The following is a 20,000-nucleotide window of genomic DNA, read 5'->3' as shown; positions in this document are numbered from 1 at the left end:
AAAGTTCTGGGGGCTGATTTGTGAATCCACTGAATTAAGTTAAGTTTACCTTAGTTTAACCAGACCACTGAGCTGGTTAACAGCTCTCCTAGGGATGGCCGGAAGGATTAGATATTTTTACGTGGCTTGGAACCATTTGGCTACCTAGCAACGGGACCTACAGCTTATTGTGGGATCCGAACCACATTCTATCGAGAAGTGAATCTTTAATCACCAGAAATAAATTCTTCTGATTCCACGTTGGCAGAGTGGAGAATCGCACTGAGAAATATAATGAAAACAATGAACGAAAACCAACTATAGATGGCAATTAACTGTGCACAGTAATGAACTTAGTGCTATTCTAAGTTTCCCAAGTCCAAATCTCCCCAATTAGCCGAGAGAGGCTTTTAAAAGTGAATTAAAGTCGGCGTCGCTGTCGCTAAAGCAATCCCGAGCTCTCTCTCTCTCTCTCTCTCTCTCTCTCTCTCTCTCTCTCTCTCTCTCTCTCTCCTTCCTTTGTCTTTTTATTCCTTTGTCACTGTTCTCCGTTTGTCTCCCTCTGACCCTTTCCTCTCTATCCATCATCTGTTGTGTTTTGAAAGGTCTCCGTTCCTTCATCCTTGCTTTCGTAATTTCGCTTACTCCGGGGGTAAGCCTGCAAACTACTTTGCCGTTTTTGTTGTTGTTGTTGTTGGGTAGTGGGAAAGGACTGTAGAAGAGCCCCCCCCAAAAAAGAAAAAAAAAATGTCTGTATAAGGAGATTTGCGTCGAGTTAAAGATACAGGAATTTTAGGGTAGGATATTTATGATTTATTTATTAGAATGAAAATGTAATAATAATAATAATAATAATAATAATTCAATAATAATAATAATAATAATAATAATAATATGTTAAACTACGGAAAAATTATTTCTAATAGAAATATAGTGTATTTAATTTTCATTGGTGAAACAAGGCTCTATTTGACATCAAGGAATGTAATAAGTGTGGGGAAAATCTTGCTTGCGTCCAGAGTAAGCTGGAGGTCGGATCACGCCTTGTTACAATTGTCTCGACTTTTAACCTAACAGCTCCAATAGGGGGGGGGGTGCCATTTCTAGCCTTTAATTAGGGATCTTTTTATTCACCTGCATCTCCGAGCTGGCGAGCCATTTTCATTGTTCACCCTTTTAAGGGCGTAGTATCTTTCTATAATGGCGTTATGTCTGTCCATCCATCTGTCTGTAATTCAATCACGGCCAAACGGCTGGTCCGATGGGCATGAAACTTGGCAGGGTTATAGTGGGGACCTCTTAAGATGGTTTATAATGGGGTTTCATCCTACCTTTCCCCCCTCCGAAGGGGGTGGGGGGTGAGAAGGGATTCCCTGAAACTGAGCTGGTTCTGCCCGTAGACTTAGTTACTTTACTAATTTCTGTGTACGTATGTTTGCTATAGTAGATTCACATCAACTGTGCATCTGATGTCTAGGCCAGTCCCTTACGACGCCCCTGATTAGCTGTTGATAAGCCAATCACAGGGCTGGAAACTCAGTCTCGAGAGAGAGTTCACAGAGGTAGGATGTATGTTCCACCTCTCCTGAGGGATACTTTTGAAAGACCCATCCCTCAGGAGAGGTGGAACATACATCCTGCCCATATGAACTCTCGAGAGAGACTGAGATTCCAGCCTTGTGATTGGCTTATCAACAGCCAATCAGGGGCGTTGTAAGGGACAGGCCTAGACATCAGATGCACGGTTGATGTGAATCTACTATAGCATGTTATTATTTATATTTTTACCCTTTCGATTTCCTTCCTTCCTTTTCGCTTTCGTCGCAGTTTCTCCGTTTCCTGTTCTTTACCTGTTCATTTTGTACGTGTCTCTCCTTCCCCGTCCTCCGGGGTGGTTGTTGTTTGTTGAGTGGCGTGCGTAACTAAGGCGCATTACCTCAAAGTGACGCTCTCCCAGTCCTTCTTGCTAAACCTAGAAGCATTTGAGCCGTCCGAAAGTTTTGGCAAAACTTGAAATGACTTTCTCTTGAAGTTTTACGTAGGGGAAGAGCTGTTGCTGAAAGCTCTGAGCTGATTCTTGAACTATACGGAGAAAATGGGTCTCTGTACAATTACATCTCTCTCTCTCTCTCTCTCTCTCTCTCTCTCTCTCTCTCTCTCTCTCTCTCTCTCTCTCTCTCTAATGGTCGTGGAGTTAAGGGTGTGGATTAAGAAAATTTTTCTTTTTGATGCTTAGCAAAAAAAGCTTTTAGCTCTTGTGATCATCATCCAGTAACTTTCTATTGTGTGTGTGTGCTGTATATATGTATAAGTATGTATATGTATGTATGTATACACACACGCACATATATATATAATATATACATATCTATATAATATATATATATATATATATATATATATGTGTGTGTGTGTGTGTGTGGTGTGTGTGTGTGTGTGTGTGCCTGTAAATTTTAGTTTATATATATATATATATATAATATATATATATATATATAATATATATATTTGTGGTGTAGAGGCCCAAACGTTTGTCAGATCCTCCACAAACAAAGCATGAAGAATTGCGCATTTCACACATCCATAAATCCAGCACTATCTTCGCTTGTTTTGTGAAGAAACCTTATTGATTTTTAAATTTATCATTGCACTACTTTTGCTTTTGTCATATGATTACTGTACGAAAGTAACATTGGTTATTCTCTCTCTCTCTCCTGCAGGTCACAGACAACCTGGAGGCGGTGTGGCCCAGCGAATGGTCCCGGGTGGAGGCAGTGCCCGAGGAGCAACTCGGAACGGCCTTCAGCACTCTAGTCAAGCACTGCAGAAGGCTCGCCCTCGAGCGAGATGTCTTCAACCAGGTGAGTTGTCGCGCTGAAGGGCTTCTGTAAGAGCTGGCTGTCTTCGTCGTTTAAGTCTTGCATGTTAAACTTATGTAGGCTGCTCTCTTTTTTGGATGTTAAATGATCGTGGCGAAATTAGGTTTCAAGATGGGTGGTTTTTTGTTGGAAACAAGTGAATGTAAGCTTTTTATTTCTTAGTGGCGCTCAGAATAGTGTGTGTGTGTGTGTGTGTGTGTGTGTGTATATAATATATATATATATATATATATATATATATATATATATATATACACATATACAAATGTTCTTTAATATCTAATTCGCTCTACCTCGGAATCAATATAATTTCCTTTACGTTTACCGAAGGGGAATTTTTTTAGTCAATAAGAAATGTCGACTCACGGGCGCGAACCATCGAACCTACAAATTCAAGACGCACAGTGAAGCCTTAGACCACACCGCCATCGCAAGAGGATATAAGTTTTTATTAATTCCGAGAGTAGAGCGAATTAGATATTAAAGGTAAATTTGTAGCTCGATATATATATATATATATATATATATATATATATATATATATATATCTTCTTCTTCTTCCTAGCTTAAACCCATTTTTATATGGGGTCGCCATTGCGAATGAGTCTCTCCATCGATTTCTGTCTTGTGCCTCGTTCTCATTCATACCTTCAATTCCATATCTTCCCCTACACCAATCACGCCATCTTTCTTGGTCTTCCCTTCTTCCTTCTACCCCGCACTTCCATTTCCATCGTATGTCTTCCAACATGATGTTCCTCCTCCCCTTCAATAGGTGTCCATACCATCGAAGCCTTCTTTCCTGTATTTTCTTCGATATTTCAGCTACCTTTGTCGATCCTCTTATATACTCATTTCTAATCCTATCTTCCCTTGTTACTCCCGACATCCATCTCAACATTCTCATTTCTGCTACACCATCCATCTTCTTCTCCTCTGTTTTCCTCATACTTCCTGTTTCTGTTCCATATAACATTGCTGGTCTGACCACCGTCCTATGGAACTTTCCTTTCAATGTTTCAGAGGGACCTTCTATATATATACATATATATGATATATATATATATATATATATATATATATATATATATATATATTATATATTATATATATTTATATGTATATATATATGCATAAAAATCACACTAGATGCACGTGACTTGATTAAATAAGCGAATACTACAGGAAAATGATACAGTTGGAAAGAAATTTATCAGGTAAACAAAAAAGATCAGAAAATACCAGGTGGTTTAATTGTCAGTAAAATCAAAGAGATAATCCAGAATTATCGGATATCACACGGTCACAAACTTCAATATAAACTTAACCTTGACAGAAACTACAACGTATCCATATAGTCCAAAACATGTTAAAACTGAATATATTAATTTTGTTACTTATATTTATCAACAACTTTTTTTTCATTAAGAAGGCATTGAGTTTAAATAAACCAAGACTTAAATTTAGAATATTTCCATTATTTGACTCGAGGAAACAAGATTCAGTATTCCTTTTTAACCGTATCATTACATGGGATTAAGGCTCTTGCTTGACTCCAGTTAATAGTCTGATCTAAATCTCTCATATGTACGAATAATGCATTCGATATTTGTCCAGTTCTCACAGAATATTGGAGCTGTTTGAGTCGTTGTGAAAGAGAATTACCGGTTCGTCCGTAATATTAACGTGAAGAGTTTAGTAATAAAAAATTCTCTTAAAGATCTTCCCGGCTGCATATATGAAATTCCTTGCAAAATGTGTGATAAAGTCTATTACGGACAAACCGGTAAATCTCTTTCTTTGAAAGAGGAGTGGCCGTATGGAAACTGATTTTACTGTAGATATTGTAGAACAGTATCTTGCACAGTATCCTAGTTGTTAATGATATTGCCGTGTTTTTCTTTTTTATATATTTTGCATGGTATGCCATACCAATCTCTCCATGCAGTTAGATCCTGTGTGAGCCCCTCCCTACCACTTCCTCGTCGTATTCATTATGTCCTTCCTTTCATAATGAAAACGTTTTTCTTCTTAGTAGACGTACGTTGAACTCTGTTCCTTGAGAGTTGACCAGTTATCGAACCGAAGATGTGCAACTGCTCATTCTGGAAGGTCGTTGGCGCTAACGATAGTTTTCATATTTGCCCTTCTTTTTTCCGTGTCGTGGTGTTGATACAAGTGACTGGTGAGAACGGTCACGTCCTGCTGTTGAGAGATTTGACTATCATCAAGGAGAGAGAGAGAGAGAGAGAGAGAGAGAGAGAGAGAGAGAGAGAGAGAGATTCAGTCCTCGCTAGCTAGGAAGAGAACGTCGCCACCGTTCAAGGGGAGGCAAAGGAAAATCATAGGTGTCAACTCGTGAAGGGAGGAAGCTGGCCTCTTGAATTCAGTGGTCCACTTTCTGCCACAAGGCCAAGTGACCTTTCAGGGGCACATATGTTACATACTACAGTCAATATGTGAAATTAGGGATTTTACGAAATCCGTATAGGAATATGTGGAATGACCAATCCGCTTAGGAGTATTTGATTACCAAGGTCTAGTACTAAACACGGCGAAACACATTTGACTCCCTCGGGGGCTAGTACCAAACACGGCGAAACAGTGTAGATGAATCGTTGTTTTACGGTGTATATCAACGGCATTTAATTTATGTAGAATCTTCTCAATTATATAAATTAAATGCCGTTGAAACAGCTATAATATTCCTTGCTGCTGCCCTCAATGAAGGCCTCCTCCCTAATATAATAGTAATAATAATGGATCTCACCTAGTTTGTAAATCCCCAGGGTTTTAGTAACCCGGTATGTATCCAATTTTACGGCGTGTTCAGTACAGGCCCGTTGTAGATTACTGTAAAAATATAAACAAAAGACTGTAAATATCATAAGGATTATAACCCTCAAGATATAGTAATCCTAGATAACGACCTCCTAACTTTGTTGGGGTCACTATCCAGCAAAGATCCATAATATAATAATAATGATGATAATAATACCGTACATAGCTTAATGTTTATGAGATACCAGAGATTCAGCTGAGCAGCTCAGCGAGAGAAGAATATTAGCTTAAAAAATTTATCAAGTGAAAAGTGGATAGCAATAACTCTGTTTTGCGTAACATTGGGAACATTAATGTTTCAAGTGAAGTGAGCCCGAATTCCCTGTCACTTTCCCCCGAGGTCGTGCATCATTAAATCGTGCAATAATTAAATGCACGTTTCCGGCGTGAAAGATCGCCGTGCTGGGCATTTTATGCTTCATGCACGAGAGTTGGTGTCACGAAAGAGGGTAATTTAAAGTCCATTCGTTACCGTAAGTCTTTTTTTTTTTTTTTTTAATTGTATGGCATGCGAATTGCACATTCAACTCCAGATTCAGCTGGATGGAAAGTATTGTGCGTCCATGTGTATGTACATACGCACTGTTGAACATAAGTACGTGAGTGATCTGAATATCACCTACATGTATGTCTGTGTGTACTCGTAAATCGAGTTTTCTGTACAGCGTATAATACTGTATGAAGAATTCGATGTGCTGTAGCAGTATGAAACTCAGCCAGGTGACTGACAGTTTTGATTATTGGTTTAATAATTTTTAAAGCTATTTCATGAGGAAAGGCTCCTTTATCGTCTATAATAGTTGGAGGTTGGAAAAAATCAACCGCGTTTTTCATAAGGTTTTAACCCCGTAAGGGGTAGTGCCGTCAGTAGACATCATGCGGTGCACTGTAGGCAATTACTTAAGGTTCTTTGCAGCGTCCCTTCGGCTCCAAGATCAAACCCCTTTCGTTCCTTTTACTGTGCCTCTTTTCATATTCTCTTTCTTCATCTTACTTTCCACCTGCGAGGTTTTCCTCCTGTTACGCCTTTCAAACCTTTAAATGTCAATTTCCATTTCAGCGCTGAATGACCTCGTAGGTCCCAGTGCTTGGCCTTTGGCCTAAATTCTATATTCAACTCGACTCAGTTCATAAGGTTTGTAATATTCGTAATACTCTGAATTTTTCAATTTTTCCTCTTCACATCGCTGCTTGTTTGATCAGCCTCGGTGACGCATGTCCAGCCTTTCGTAACTTAATTCATAAATTGCGTTGTGTTGTTTGTGCTTCTTTCTCGAGTGTTATTTATGAAAACTAGACACCCTTTCCGTCCCTCTCTTCAAACACTTTATAGCGAAGACCGTCCCTGATTCTTAGAGTTATAGTATCTTCCATCCGGCGCCAGTGTTTATTTCCCTTTAGCCTTATATTTTTCGGTCTTTCCAGCTATATCTTCAAAACTGCCTTGGAGGTGTAATGCGAATGTCTGTATTCAGATATCTAGAATTCATGTTGCGTTTTTATGAGGGAGGGGCATCCCCTCTTGTCAAATATTTTTTTTTTTATGAGAAGGGGGATCATTGATTTTTTTTTATATTACGAACCAATAATTTAGGGAAATCATTAATCTTTGGCCAATACTCATTTCCGGCCATTGTGTGCTTATTCACCATACTTTTAGAATGTTCAAATTCCATATTTTACAGCCAACATCCTGATTCCTCTCTCCCTTTCTACCTCCCTAATATTATAGTTTGGAATTTAAGCATATGTGATTTTATACATTCTCATTGATTTTTCGTTTTATTACGGTTTATGCTTTAAAGTGCTACCGGTTAAATATGTAAGGCAATGACCCTAAGATAAGTCTTGAAACGCCTGTGCATTATATGCTCACCCTTGAGCATTCCTGTAATGCAAGTGACTGTCTTCAATCACATTATTCCAGGACTGACGTGAACGGCGATTGAAGAATGAGTATCTGAGTGTGTTTTTTTTAGGAGGGAGGTTGATTGGAGGGACCTGATCGTGGGTTTTTTCGGGGGTGTTTAGTTATCGTGGGAAAACTGGTGGGAAGCTTTCGAGGTCCAGGATGGAGCGCTGACATGCAACTTAATCCTCCTCCTCCTCCTCCCTCCTCCTCCTCCTCCTCCTCCTCCTCCTCCTCCTCCTCCTCCTCCTCCCCTTGCAAGGTCATAGTAACAGGGATGTGTTTGGTTACTGGCTGTTTCCAGTCTTTAGTCAGTATTGGCCAGGAAATACACTGTTCGTTATCAACTTCAAGAAAGGTCGTATAGGACGTGCATTCCGTACTCGTCGAAAAATAAAAGATTCGTCATTCTTCACCCAATACATTTTCTCAGCTCGTTTTGTCAGGGGATGCAATCATAACAATGGTATTTTTTTTTTCGAATAAAAGAAATCAGTGGTTTTATAATATTGTCATCAGATTGTTACTGAAAGGAGACTCATAATGTAAAATGAAAGAATAGTCCAGATAAGACATAATGCCAAATGAAAGAACAGTACAGATAGACACATAATGGCAATGAAAGAATAGTCCAGATAAGACTTACAATTGCAAATGAAAGAATAGTCCAGATAAGACTTATAATGGCAGATGAAAGAATAGTACAGATAGACACATATGGCAAATGAAAGAAATAGTCCAGATAAGACTTACAATGGCAAATGAAAGAGTAGTCCAGATAAGACTTGTAATGGCAAATGAAAGAATAGTACAGATACACATAATGGCAAATGAAAGAATAGTACAGATAGACACGTAATGGCAAATGAAAGAATAGTCGAGATAAAAGTACAAAACTGAGAGAGAGAGAGAGAGAGAGAGAGAGAGAGAGAGAGAGAGAGAGAGAGAGAGAGAGAGAGAGGAGAGGAGAAATTCCGTTTATATTTCCATCTTCACTAAAAGGAAAACTCTGACACTGAGACTGCCTTCGTCCAAAAGCGAACGAAAATCTCTATTCCCGGGTTCATTGTGATATACAATTATGTAATGTTCATGTCACCGAGATGAAATTATTCCTAATTATATATAATTTGGAAGGGCGTTGTCGTCTTCCGTCGTCGTATTTTCGCCGAGATGTACTATATTGCCCTCGTGAGCGCATGGTGTAGCTACTGGGGGAACCCCCCCCCCCCCCGTCCTCTCTCTCCTCTTCTCTCTCTCGTTTAGTACGAGTCCTTTTCATTTCGTACGTAAATTTGTTAGGCTTTTCAACAACGTTCAGTTTTATACTTTTAGCTGTACTATTCTTTCATTTGCCATTATGAGTCTGTCTGGACTATTCTTTCATTTGCCATTATGAGTCTTCTGAACTATTCTTTCATTTGCCATTATGAGTCTATCTGGACTTTTCTTTCATTTGCCATTATGAGTATCTGGACTATTCTTTCATTCTTATTATGAGTCTATCTGTACTATTCTTTCATGTGCCATTATGAGTCTTATCTGGACTATTCTTTCATTCCATTATGAGTCTATCTGAACTATTCTTTCATTCCCATTATGAGTCTATCTGGACTATTCTTTCATTTGCCATTATGAGTCTATCTGGACTATTCTTTCATTCCCATTATGAGTCTATCTGGACTATTCTTTCATTCCCATTATGAGTCTATCTGGACTATTCTTTTCATTCCCATTATGAGTCTATCTGGACTATTCTTGCATTTGCCATTATGAGTCTATCTGGACTATTCTTTCATTCCCATTATGAGTCTATCTGGACTATTCTTTCATTTGCCATTATGAGTCTTCTGTAATATTCTTTCATTTGCCATTATGAGTCTTCTGTACTATTCTTTCATTTGCCATTATGAGTCTATCTGGACTTTTCTTTCATTTGCCATTATGGAGTCTATCTGGAATATTCTTTCATTCCCCATTATGAGTCTTATCTGGACTATTCTTTCATTTACCATTATGAGTCTATCTGTACTATTCTTTCATTTGCCATTATGAGTCTTATCTGGACTGTTCTTTCATTTGCCATTATGAGTCTATCTGGAATATTCTTTCATTCCCATTATGAGTCTATCTGGAATATTCTTTCATTCCCATTATGAGTCTGTCTGGACTATACTTTCATTTGCCATAATGCGTCTCCTTTTCGCGTTTCGGTAAACCACTGGCGTCCTTGAAGCTGAGAGATTATTCCATGCAAATTGCTGTACTAAATGTGCATTTCCTGAGTGACCAAGATCTCCTGTGTTAAAGCTAGATGTTTTTTCCCAGGACTTCCTGTGTTTATGTACCTATGTTGTACAACCTGATTTCCCTTTTGGTCCCCTAACATTTTTATAATGGGTGGGGGGTGACGGAACTTCCTTCTAGATGTCGCGTAGTAAGATTCAGTGTAGGGAGAAAATTGAAAAGGATATTAAGAAAACGACCTTGATGGCGCGAGGCAGGAGGGTAGATGTGTCATGTCTCCCCCTAACCCTCCTGATTCCTACCCACCCAGCCCCCACCCGGTTAGGACAAACAGGTTTGGAGGAGGATGGTGGATGTGTTATGTCTCCCCTAACCTCTCGATCTCCTATCTACCGGACAAACAGGCTTGCAGGAGGAAGGTGGATGCGTCATGTCTGTCCTACCCTCCCAATCTACTGCCTACCTCCACCCAGGGCGGACAAACAGGCTTACAGGAGGAAGGATAGTGTGTGTCTCCCTTACCCTCCTGATCCCCTACCTCACCTCCAACACAGGGCGGACAAACAGGTTTGCAGGATGAGGGTTGATGTATCATGTCTCCCCTACCCTCCCGATCCCCTACCTACCCCTCCCCAAACCGGGGGGGGGGGGGTGACAAACAAGAGCCACTCTGATTTTATTATTATAGTTAGATGGTTAGTTATGTGGCACCTCAGTAGATATTAAATCAAGACTGTGAGTTTGGTGTAAAAGCAGTATAAGTATTATTGTCTTGGTTGCCATGAAGAACATGATATTTTTCAGCTAAAGCACCTTACTGGAGAAAATAATTTTCTGTGACCTGATTACTTACCCTTTTGCTGTTTTGTGTCGCAGTGCTTTCAGTCGTATTAATTAACAATAGTATGAGTGGTTTGGTATATGTTGAGTTTTGTGTTTTGTTGTGAGTCATTTTATTTTAATAACTTATAAATTCATTTCAGGTTGCTCTCTTGTACTCAGTTGTTATGGTTAATGCAAACGATGGTTTTTAATGTACATTTTATTTCTTGCTTGTTTACTATTCAATTTCGCAAACCATTCGACAAATTTGCTCTGGTTGTTCTGTCAAGTTCCACAGAATATCAGAACTTTTAGTTTGGATTTAAATTATATCAGTAACATTTTTACATAATGATTATGATTAGTTTAGCTGCATCCTTTATAACCTTTTTCTAATGCTACAAACTAATCATACTACAGTTTTTTACGTATTAATGTGGTATTGTAGGGAAAGTTTTTCGTCTCATAGCTGATATTTTTCATTGATCGAAACTTTCAAAAAAAAGTATTACCAGCTTCTCAAATAGACAAAACACAAAAAGTATCACCAGCTTCTCAAATAGACAAAACACAAAAAGTATCACCAGCTTCTCAAATAGACAAAACACAAAAAGTATCACCTGCTTCTCAAATGACAAAACAAAAAGAAGAAAGTATTGCCTTCTTCTCAACAGACAAAACACAAAAAAGTATCGCCAGCTTCTCAAATAGACAAAACAGAAAGAAGTAACGCCAGCTTCTCAAATAGACAAAACACAAAAAGTATCACCTGCTTCTCAAATAGACGAAACAGAAAAAAATATCACCAGCTCCTCAAATAAACAAAACTTTTTTCTCTCTCTCTTGTCGCAGGACCTGCTGCGAGCCCTGTGTGGAGAAGGCGACGAAGAGGAAGCTTCCCAGGAGAGCGTTCATCACCTGGGAGTGCAATTAGCTGATTGTAAGGCCCAGCTGCGACGCCTTCGTCAAGATTAGTAAGTGCCGTAGAGAACTGTTCCTGTTCCAGTGTATTTATTGCGTTTCTTTCGTCATCTTCGTTATGATGATTTTAATGCAATTACTTAAGATGTACTCGACCCACTTTTATTTACATAAGATACCGGGTCGTCCTTGAAGTATTTATTATTTTTGAAAGACATGACTGATAACGTATCCTTCCACGTAACTAAGAAACCAACAGTGATCACTAAATACTTTTCTTGTTGTGAACTCTATCCAGTTCTATTTACATAAGAATACCGGGCCATCTTTGAAGTATTTATTATATTTAAAAGACATTTCTGATAACTTATCCTTCCACGTAACGAAGAAACGAACAGCGTTCGCTGAAATCTTTTCTCGGTTTGAACTCTACGTTTCTTCAGCAACAGGACACCTTTTGTAGGAAATCTGTTAATCGAGAGCTTCCCATCGCCACTGCAGCTGACAAGGCTTATTTTCGATCGGGTGTTCTTATTTTATATTTTGGAAAGCATAGAAATTTACAGAATTTCGAATAAATGAGATTGTGAGAAGATTGTAGACGTCCTGCCCCTCTCGTCTGAAAGAGGTCATTTAACGGCTCTTCTCCATTGTGAATCATATATATATATATATATATATATATATATATATATATATATATATATATATATATATATATATTATTAAGTCACGACTATCACGTAAGGTCGATTCACTTTACCGTGGGAATAACCTACAGACGTTGGTATTATGGATTCATAAGGGAATTTTATAGTAAAAGGCATTTTGGCTTAACATTTAGTTTATATATATATATATATATATAGATATATATATATATATATAATATATATATATATATATATATATTTATATTATATATATATAATATATATATATATATATATATATATATATATATATATGAACATTGATATATCTCATAGAAAACTCTAAACACATACTGCAACCTTAAATTTTGGGTACAAAAACTCCTGATACAAAAGTTTTTGTATCCGAAATAAATGGTTGCACGGTGTATGTAGTAGTGCCTTTATGGGCCATTTCGTCTTCATAGTACAGTGATTACAGTTAGAGATTCATGAGTATATATATATATATATATATATATATATATATATAAATATATATATAATATATATATGTATATTTATATTACCGAGGGACAGTTTTTATATTAATCTACAAATGGTATCAAGTATCCAATTCGCTCTACTACGGAAATAACTCTAAAGGAGAATTATAAGTGACAAGTGATTCTTCATCCGGGAGATTCGAACTCTCGACGGTGAGACCCTCCGTCTTAGTGATGAGTATTCTACCACTGGGATGTTCAGAGAGGTATAAACCTCCGTATGGGGTTAGTGCCGTCAGTGCATCTCATCCGGTGCGCTGCTTTACTCAAGGTCCTTTGCCTTTGCAGCGTGCCTTCGGCCCCTAGCTGCAACCCCTTTAGTTAATTTTACTGTACCTCCTTTCATATTCCCTTTCTTCGTTCTTACTTTCCACCCTCTCCTAATAGTGCAAGCCTCTTACTGTCAATTTCCGTTTCAAAGCTGAATGACCTCATAGGTCCATGGTAGGCTATGCATTCTGTTTTTCATCATCCGTAGCTCCTCTTGTTTCAAATGCGTAACATTTCACTGTCAGAAGTGAGATAGCAATATATATTTTTATTTAAAAAAATGTACCTTGGGTGTCTATTTGCACGCGCTTTGTCTTGTAGAACCCAATTTCTATCTAGTGACTGAAAATGATTAATGAAACTATAACTTTAGGGTCTCTTCATCTTTGCTTTTTTTCCCCTTTTTTTTATTATTATTGTTATTCACTCTTAAATTTTCTTTTATGAATTTCAACATCATTGTCTGATGGACTGAGCTAGTGAAGGATAGACTTTGTGAATGTTCCTTGATGCAGAGGCGTAAAATTCTCTTCAACCTGGAAGGAACTGCAGCAGCACCTGCGTGTAATTCTATTAGATGTGCATAGTTCTTCATTCCGATTTCCCTGCTACAGTATTTTCCTGACCCGCCTTGTGCTGAGATGGGGGAACATCGTAGAAAACTAATGGTATGGCTTCGGAGAGAGAGGAAATTGTTCCGGAGAGAATCGAGAGTGGAATTACGAGCTGAGGGGGAGGAGGAGGAGGAGGAGGAGGGAGGAGGAGGAGAAGAAGAAGGAGAAAGAAGAAGAAGAAGAAGAAGAAGAAGAAGAAGAAGAAGAGAAGAAGAAGAATTCTGCCGAGCATAGGAAGGAACAGGTGCTGCTAACTCCAGAGCATAACGCGGGAGAGCCTGAACGAAAAAAGTATGAAAATACAGTTCTAATGAAGTTGCTCTCTCTCTCTCTCTCTCTCTCTCTCTCTCTCTCTCTCTCTCTCTCTCTCTCTCTCTCTCTCTCTCTCTCTCATCGAGGGGCGTTGAGCCTTCAGAAGATAGCTTATTCCAGGACCCCATAGCAACTTTGCCATTCGACCTCTGAATTCAAGCACTGTGTTATATCAGTCTTGTGTCTAGTTCGTATTTTTATCTGTGAAGTATTTTCATTCAATATATTAATTGGCAATGCTTACAGCGTAATATTGCAACAAGGAGTGGCTTCTGTGATGCAAGACAAATACTGAAGGGAACGCTACGAGAGGTCGCTATGAAAGAAATGCAAACGCTTTGTTGAAGAAACGAACTATAGTAGAATCACATCAACCGTGCATTTGATGTCTAGGCCAGTCCCTTACGAGGCTTCTGATGGGCTGTTGATAAGCCAATCACAGGGCTGGAAACTCTGTCTCTAGAGAGTGTTTATATAGGCAGGATGTATGTTCCACATCTCCTGAGGGATACTTTTGAAAGACGTATCCCTCAGGAGTGGTAGAAACTAGATCCTACCCATGTGAACTCTCGAGAAGAAGAGACTCAGAGTTTCCAAGCCCTGTGATTGGCCTTATCAACAGCCAATCAGGAGCGTCGAAAGGGACTGGTCTAGACATCAAATGCACGGTTGATGTGAATCTACTTTTATAATATATATATATATATATATATATACTATATACAGTAGCCGAAGTCCCTAGACCTAGTTAGGCAGTACAAAGTTGAACCATATCAAGAAAGACTGACAGACGAAACTTCTAGATAAAATGTCACAGTAGCACAAGACATCTGTTGAACGAAAACCATGATGTATGTATAACACTAACAGTTAGTGAACGAATCTCTTGCGCAAAGTAGCATCTCTATTCTTTAAGGAATTGAAGTTAAATAGTTTTTTCTATGTCGCAGACGGCAGCAACAGTTATGTCGTTGAGTCGATTGGAGACGAAGTGTGTTTCCCTGGCATAATCACTTTGTCCTCTACTAAAAGAATTTCAATGAGAGGAGAGAGAGAGAGAGAGAGAGAGAGAGAGAGAGAGAGAGAGAGATATTCCTATCTTCAATAATTGTTCTGCATAGGATATAGAAGGCATTTAAGGCACCGTTCTGAAAGCCCGCCCTCTAACAGTAGGACATACTTATAGTCTTGAATTCGTTTCCAATGTTGGAAATAAACCAAGGCAAAGTTATGTTCTAGCACTTGGAAGAGAGAGAGAGAGAGAGAGAGAGAGAGAGAGAGAGAGAGAGCGCCATTTATAGAAAATAAGCACTTCAGGTCAACTGATTTGTTTCAGCTCGTGTGCGTAAGCTCTGTATTATAATAATAATAATGTATCCAGTTTTTAGTTTTTGCTCGCATCCCAGTCACAGAGAGAGCAAGAGAGAGAGAAGGAGAAGAGGAGCGAGAGAGAGAGAGAGAGAGAGAGAGAGTCACTGTTGGTGCGCGCGCATGCGTGGCGACGAGTAATTTTAAGGGAAGAAGAGTTGAAGTCATGCATGGTGAAGGTCATTGCAAGGGTGTTGATGATAATGATAACAGCAGTAGTAGTAGTAGCAATGTTGGTGCGGTACGTCGCGATAGTATATGGATTGTGAATGGTCATGACAAGGGAGAAGATATTGAGTTTTGGGAGCCATGATACTTAGTTGTCCGTTGTTTGGTATGCGTCTAATAATCTTAAACTAAATTCCATCTTAGAGTACCTGCCATGGGTATCATTGTGCCTCGATATTTTAAGATTTAACCTTCTATATTGTTCTATCTAACGTCATTCTATCCATTTGTGCATACGTTGCCCTCATTACTTTTTTCATTCATTTATATATTTAAGTTTTATTTCTGTAGATGCACGGTACCCTATGTTAAGCAGGCTTCGTAGATGTTGCGGTAATTAGCTGATTGAAATAGCTCCACCAGCATATTGTAAGTCTGTCAAGATTCTGCCATCACTCCAGGCTGAACCTCTTCCATATCAGAAAAGATTTTAACATTGTAAAATCTGTAAGAAGAGTGAACAGCAATTTGGAATAATATTACCTTATAGCATCCCACTATTTTCTGCAAAATTTCTTGACAAGGCCCAAATCAGCTTAACTTGCAGCTACTTTCTTCATGGAAATTTTCGTTTAGTTTTACGTTTAATGGGAATGCCTAATTGGGGTAATATCTTCCATTACATATATATATATATATATAGTATATATATATATATATATATATAATATATATATATATAAACATGATTTAAGTGTCTACTGCAGTTTGCTTACAGTGTATCAGTGTGTTCTTGCCTGTATTCCATTTTTTCAATGGCCTAGAGATAGTTCTGTAATGCAAAGGGTGGCCTATGCAATATCAAGTAAAGCAGAAAACATGTTTTGTTTGAAAAACGGCTTGAAATTCAAGCTTCCAAGGAATATGTTGGTTTCAACCTCCCACTGCAGACCCCACACCGCGGCAATAACTGATCATGACATCTGAGTGGAAGACCGAGACTTACCACTATAATTCTGTGTGTTTGGTTGAGTAATTTGTGTTGTATGTAAACTTTGTTTGCTAGATATAGGTGTATGAAAAGACGGAAACTGGCACAACACAGATCAAACGGATGGGCCATTTCACTATTATTGCCTGCTGTTTATTTTTCCTTTTAACTATTCCCTCATTTACTTTCCTTTCCTTATTCCCTCATTCCGTTCCCCTCTCATTATGCCTCATTTCTCCTGATGCTGCTTCCCTCATTCTCTCCCCATTCGCTGGCAGTTATTTTACCGAGCATTTGATGTGAAAGGCGAAGTCGATGAAGGGTTTGCCCAGTGACACCTTAATACCTCATTTAATGGAAAGCATACTCCCATTACCGTGTGCTTTGCAAGGTGCTTCATTACTTCAAGGGTCCATTCTTAGGCAAATGGTCTGTTCATGGGTAGTCTTAACTAGCTCTTTCACTCTCACTGCGCCGCTGTTGCGTCGTCTGTTGGAGACAGTTTGCTGGTGTCTGGTTTTGCATTCAAGTTTTTCCTTTTTCTTTTTGTTATTCTTTTCCTTGGTGGGGTGTAATTATTATATATATATATATATATATATATATATATATATATATATATATATATATATATATATATATATATATATATATATATACATATATAAGCGTATACCACAGGAAAATGATAGGCAGAAATCCAAGCGTTTTCGTCTTTATTAAGACAATGTCTTAATAAAGACGAAAGCGCTTGGATTTCTGCCCATCATTTTCCTGTGGTATACGCTTATTTAATGAAGTCACGGGCATCTACTGTGATTTTTTAATCATATATATAAATGCTTATTTACTTTAATTTTGGTTTTGTTTAATATCGTTGGTAATCCAAGTTGACGTATGAAATCACAGGCCTTAATTATTACTGTTTGAAGATCTCCCTAAGCGCACCCAGAAAGTGAAGACAACGCTTTAGGATCAAAGCCACATAGTGAGTCTTTGTTACTGGAAACTTACTGGTACTATCTGGTGTCAATTACCTACTCGGGCACAGCTTGGGGAACCAGTTCCATGTAACGTGATATCGAAGTGGGACTACTGCTTCTTCTAATAGTAATGGGGATTTCAACGGCTCGCTAGAAGTCATTAGTAACTTTATGTATAGTATGTTACAGTAAGACTGTGAAAACAGGAATTTCACGAAATCCTTGAATTTTCCAGGGAATTCGTGAAATCACCAGTTCCGTTACGGACATTTGCTTCCGAAGGGATAGTACTATAAAAAATAGCCCCTCGGAGATCAGATGTGTTTCTCCTTGTTTAGTACTATCCCCTCGAGATCATATTCACTTAGGGATATTTGATTCCCCAAGGGAGTAGTACTAGACACGGCGAAACAGTGCAGATGAAACACTGGTTAGCCGTGTTTAGTACTAGCCCTCGGGGGTCTAATGTTTAAGTGAATTGGTGATTTCACGAATTCCCCGAAAAACTTAGGGGATTTCTTGAGATCCCTGGTTTCCCAGTCTTACTGTAACATATATATTCCATTCAGCTTAGCATTCACTTTTTTCAGTTTTTGTTTTAGCCCTTTCTGTTATTTGCCCAAATTATTTACCGCAGCAATGGTGAATCGATAGTGCTATATTTTGTTGTCATAGTTGTGAAATGTAGCGGGGTTAATTTTGAATCGTAATTATACCTAAATCAGTTTGCTTTTGTGTTTAGTCGTTTGTGTTGTTTAGTAATTATGCCAAACAGTTTTCCTACCTCCTCTCTCTGGTGGTGAGAGAGTGTTAAAATGGAATCAGCACTTATCATTTTGTAGGAAATTTGCACTTTCACATTCATAGTAGTGGCCACAAGTCCCTGCATTAGGCTCCGTATGGGAACGTCACATTAATATATTTTAGAAGTCTTAAAAACTGTTTATCATCCCAGGTGGAACTAATTTGCGGAGCTTTTTAGCTCATAGGGCTACGACATGTTGCGAGATCTGGTTGGCGGATTCCGTCTCATGATCATAAAATTTTAATGGTTGATGTTTGTGGTTCATTGTGACGCTCTACTACTTCTCCCCTGAAGTTTGCCTGTGACAAAGGAAGCGTGTTTTCATATTTTTGTCTTGAATAGAACATGAGATTTAGGCTATAGGCCTAGCGCTGGAGGCCTGTGAGGTTATTCAGTGTTGAAATGGAAACTGACTGGAAAGGTTTGAAAGGTGTAACCTGTAACGGGAGTAAGACTCTCTCTCTCTCTCTCTGCCTCTCTCTGCGCATTTCAGTTGAAAGTTTTATGCCTTCCCTGTCTGTGATTCAATCATGCGAATACGGTTTATTTTACCCTAAAGGCAGGCCTGTACCGAGGGGTGGGGGTGGTCGAACGACCCTCACTCCAGAAAAAAAATTGTTTTCTGGAAGTCCATATTTTCTGTGACTGTCCTTTTCAATGAACTGTACTTACAAAGTAATAAATAACAATCTTATGTTTTTGGGCAAGTTTTTTTTAAAATAAATTTTATTAAACATTAACATCATTCTTTAGTAGTAGGAAATGCAAGAGTGATAATAGGAATATGATATATACCTATATATGCAATGACATTTATAGAAGGAAAGGTCCAGTTTTGGGAAAAAAGACCCCCCTAAAAAAAAAAAACTGAAAGGAAGCAATCTACCCCACATGCTGTTTTTATTCCTCCTTTCCGGGTTTGCCGTATAAGTTGATAGCGTTATTGACTGCTCACATTAAATAACTAATTTATAGAGAATTATTTCAACCTTGACTCGGGTGAGAGGGCAACACTGAAAGAGTTGAACCGAGTATTGCTACCGCTGTCATTGTGGCTCTATTTGACTCCATGGCTCAGCTCTCTCTCTCTCTCTCTCTCTCCTCTCTCCTCTCTCTCTCTCTCTCTCTCTCCTTTTCCTTTGTTTAGTTCACCCTTTCTGGATATTACTTAAAGGTTTTTTGCAACGTCCCTTCGACCCAGTGTTGCAACTCCTCTCATTCCTGTCTCTCGTCTCTCTCTCTCTCTCATATATATATATATATATATATTATATATATATATATATATATATATTATATATATATATATTTATATATTATATATATATTCCTTTGTTTAGTTTACCCTTTCTGGGTATTACTTAAGGTTCTTTGCAACGTCCCTTCGACCCAGTGTTGCAACTCCTCTCATTCCTGTTAACCGTACCTCCGCTCATATTCTCTTGCTTCCATCTTACTCTCCACCCTCTCCTAACAGTTGATTCATAGTGCAACTGTAAGGTTTTCCTCCTGTCACGCCTTTCAAACCTTCTTACTGTCAATTTCTCTTTCAGCGCTGAATGACCTCATAGGTCCCAGCGCTGGGCCTTTCCTGTTAATTCTATATTCAGTTCAGCCTCAGCGGCGTGGTTGGTATGGTATTACCGTCGCACCTCGGTGGTCGCGGGTTCCTTCTCGGCCATTCCATTGAGGA

General features: G+C 38.6%; 1 protein-coding gene across 1 annotated transcript in view; it reads left to right on the top strand.

The window, feature by feature from the left end:
• Window positions 1-20,000, top strand: part of LOC135209770 (girdin-like) — a 127,544-nt gene that overhangs the window by 51,692 nt on the left and 55,852 nt on the right. The window contains 2 exon segments of the mRNA XM_064242554.1: window positions 2,700-2,840; window positions 11,530-11,651. Coding sequence (XP_064098624.1) covers window positions 2,700-2,840; window positions 11,530-11,651 — 263 coding nt within the window.

This window comes from Macrobrachium nipponense, chromosome 38 (genome assembly GCF_015104395.2).
Source record: "Macrobrachium nipponense isolate FS-2020 chromosome 38, ASM1510439v2, whole genome shotgun sequence".
Lineage (NCBI taxonomy): Eukaryota > Metazoa > Arthropoda > Malacostraca > Decapoda > Palaemonidae > Macrobrachium > Macrobrachium nipponense.
This window is presented reverse-complemented; position numbering and strand designations above follow the sequence as displayed.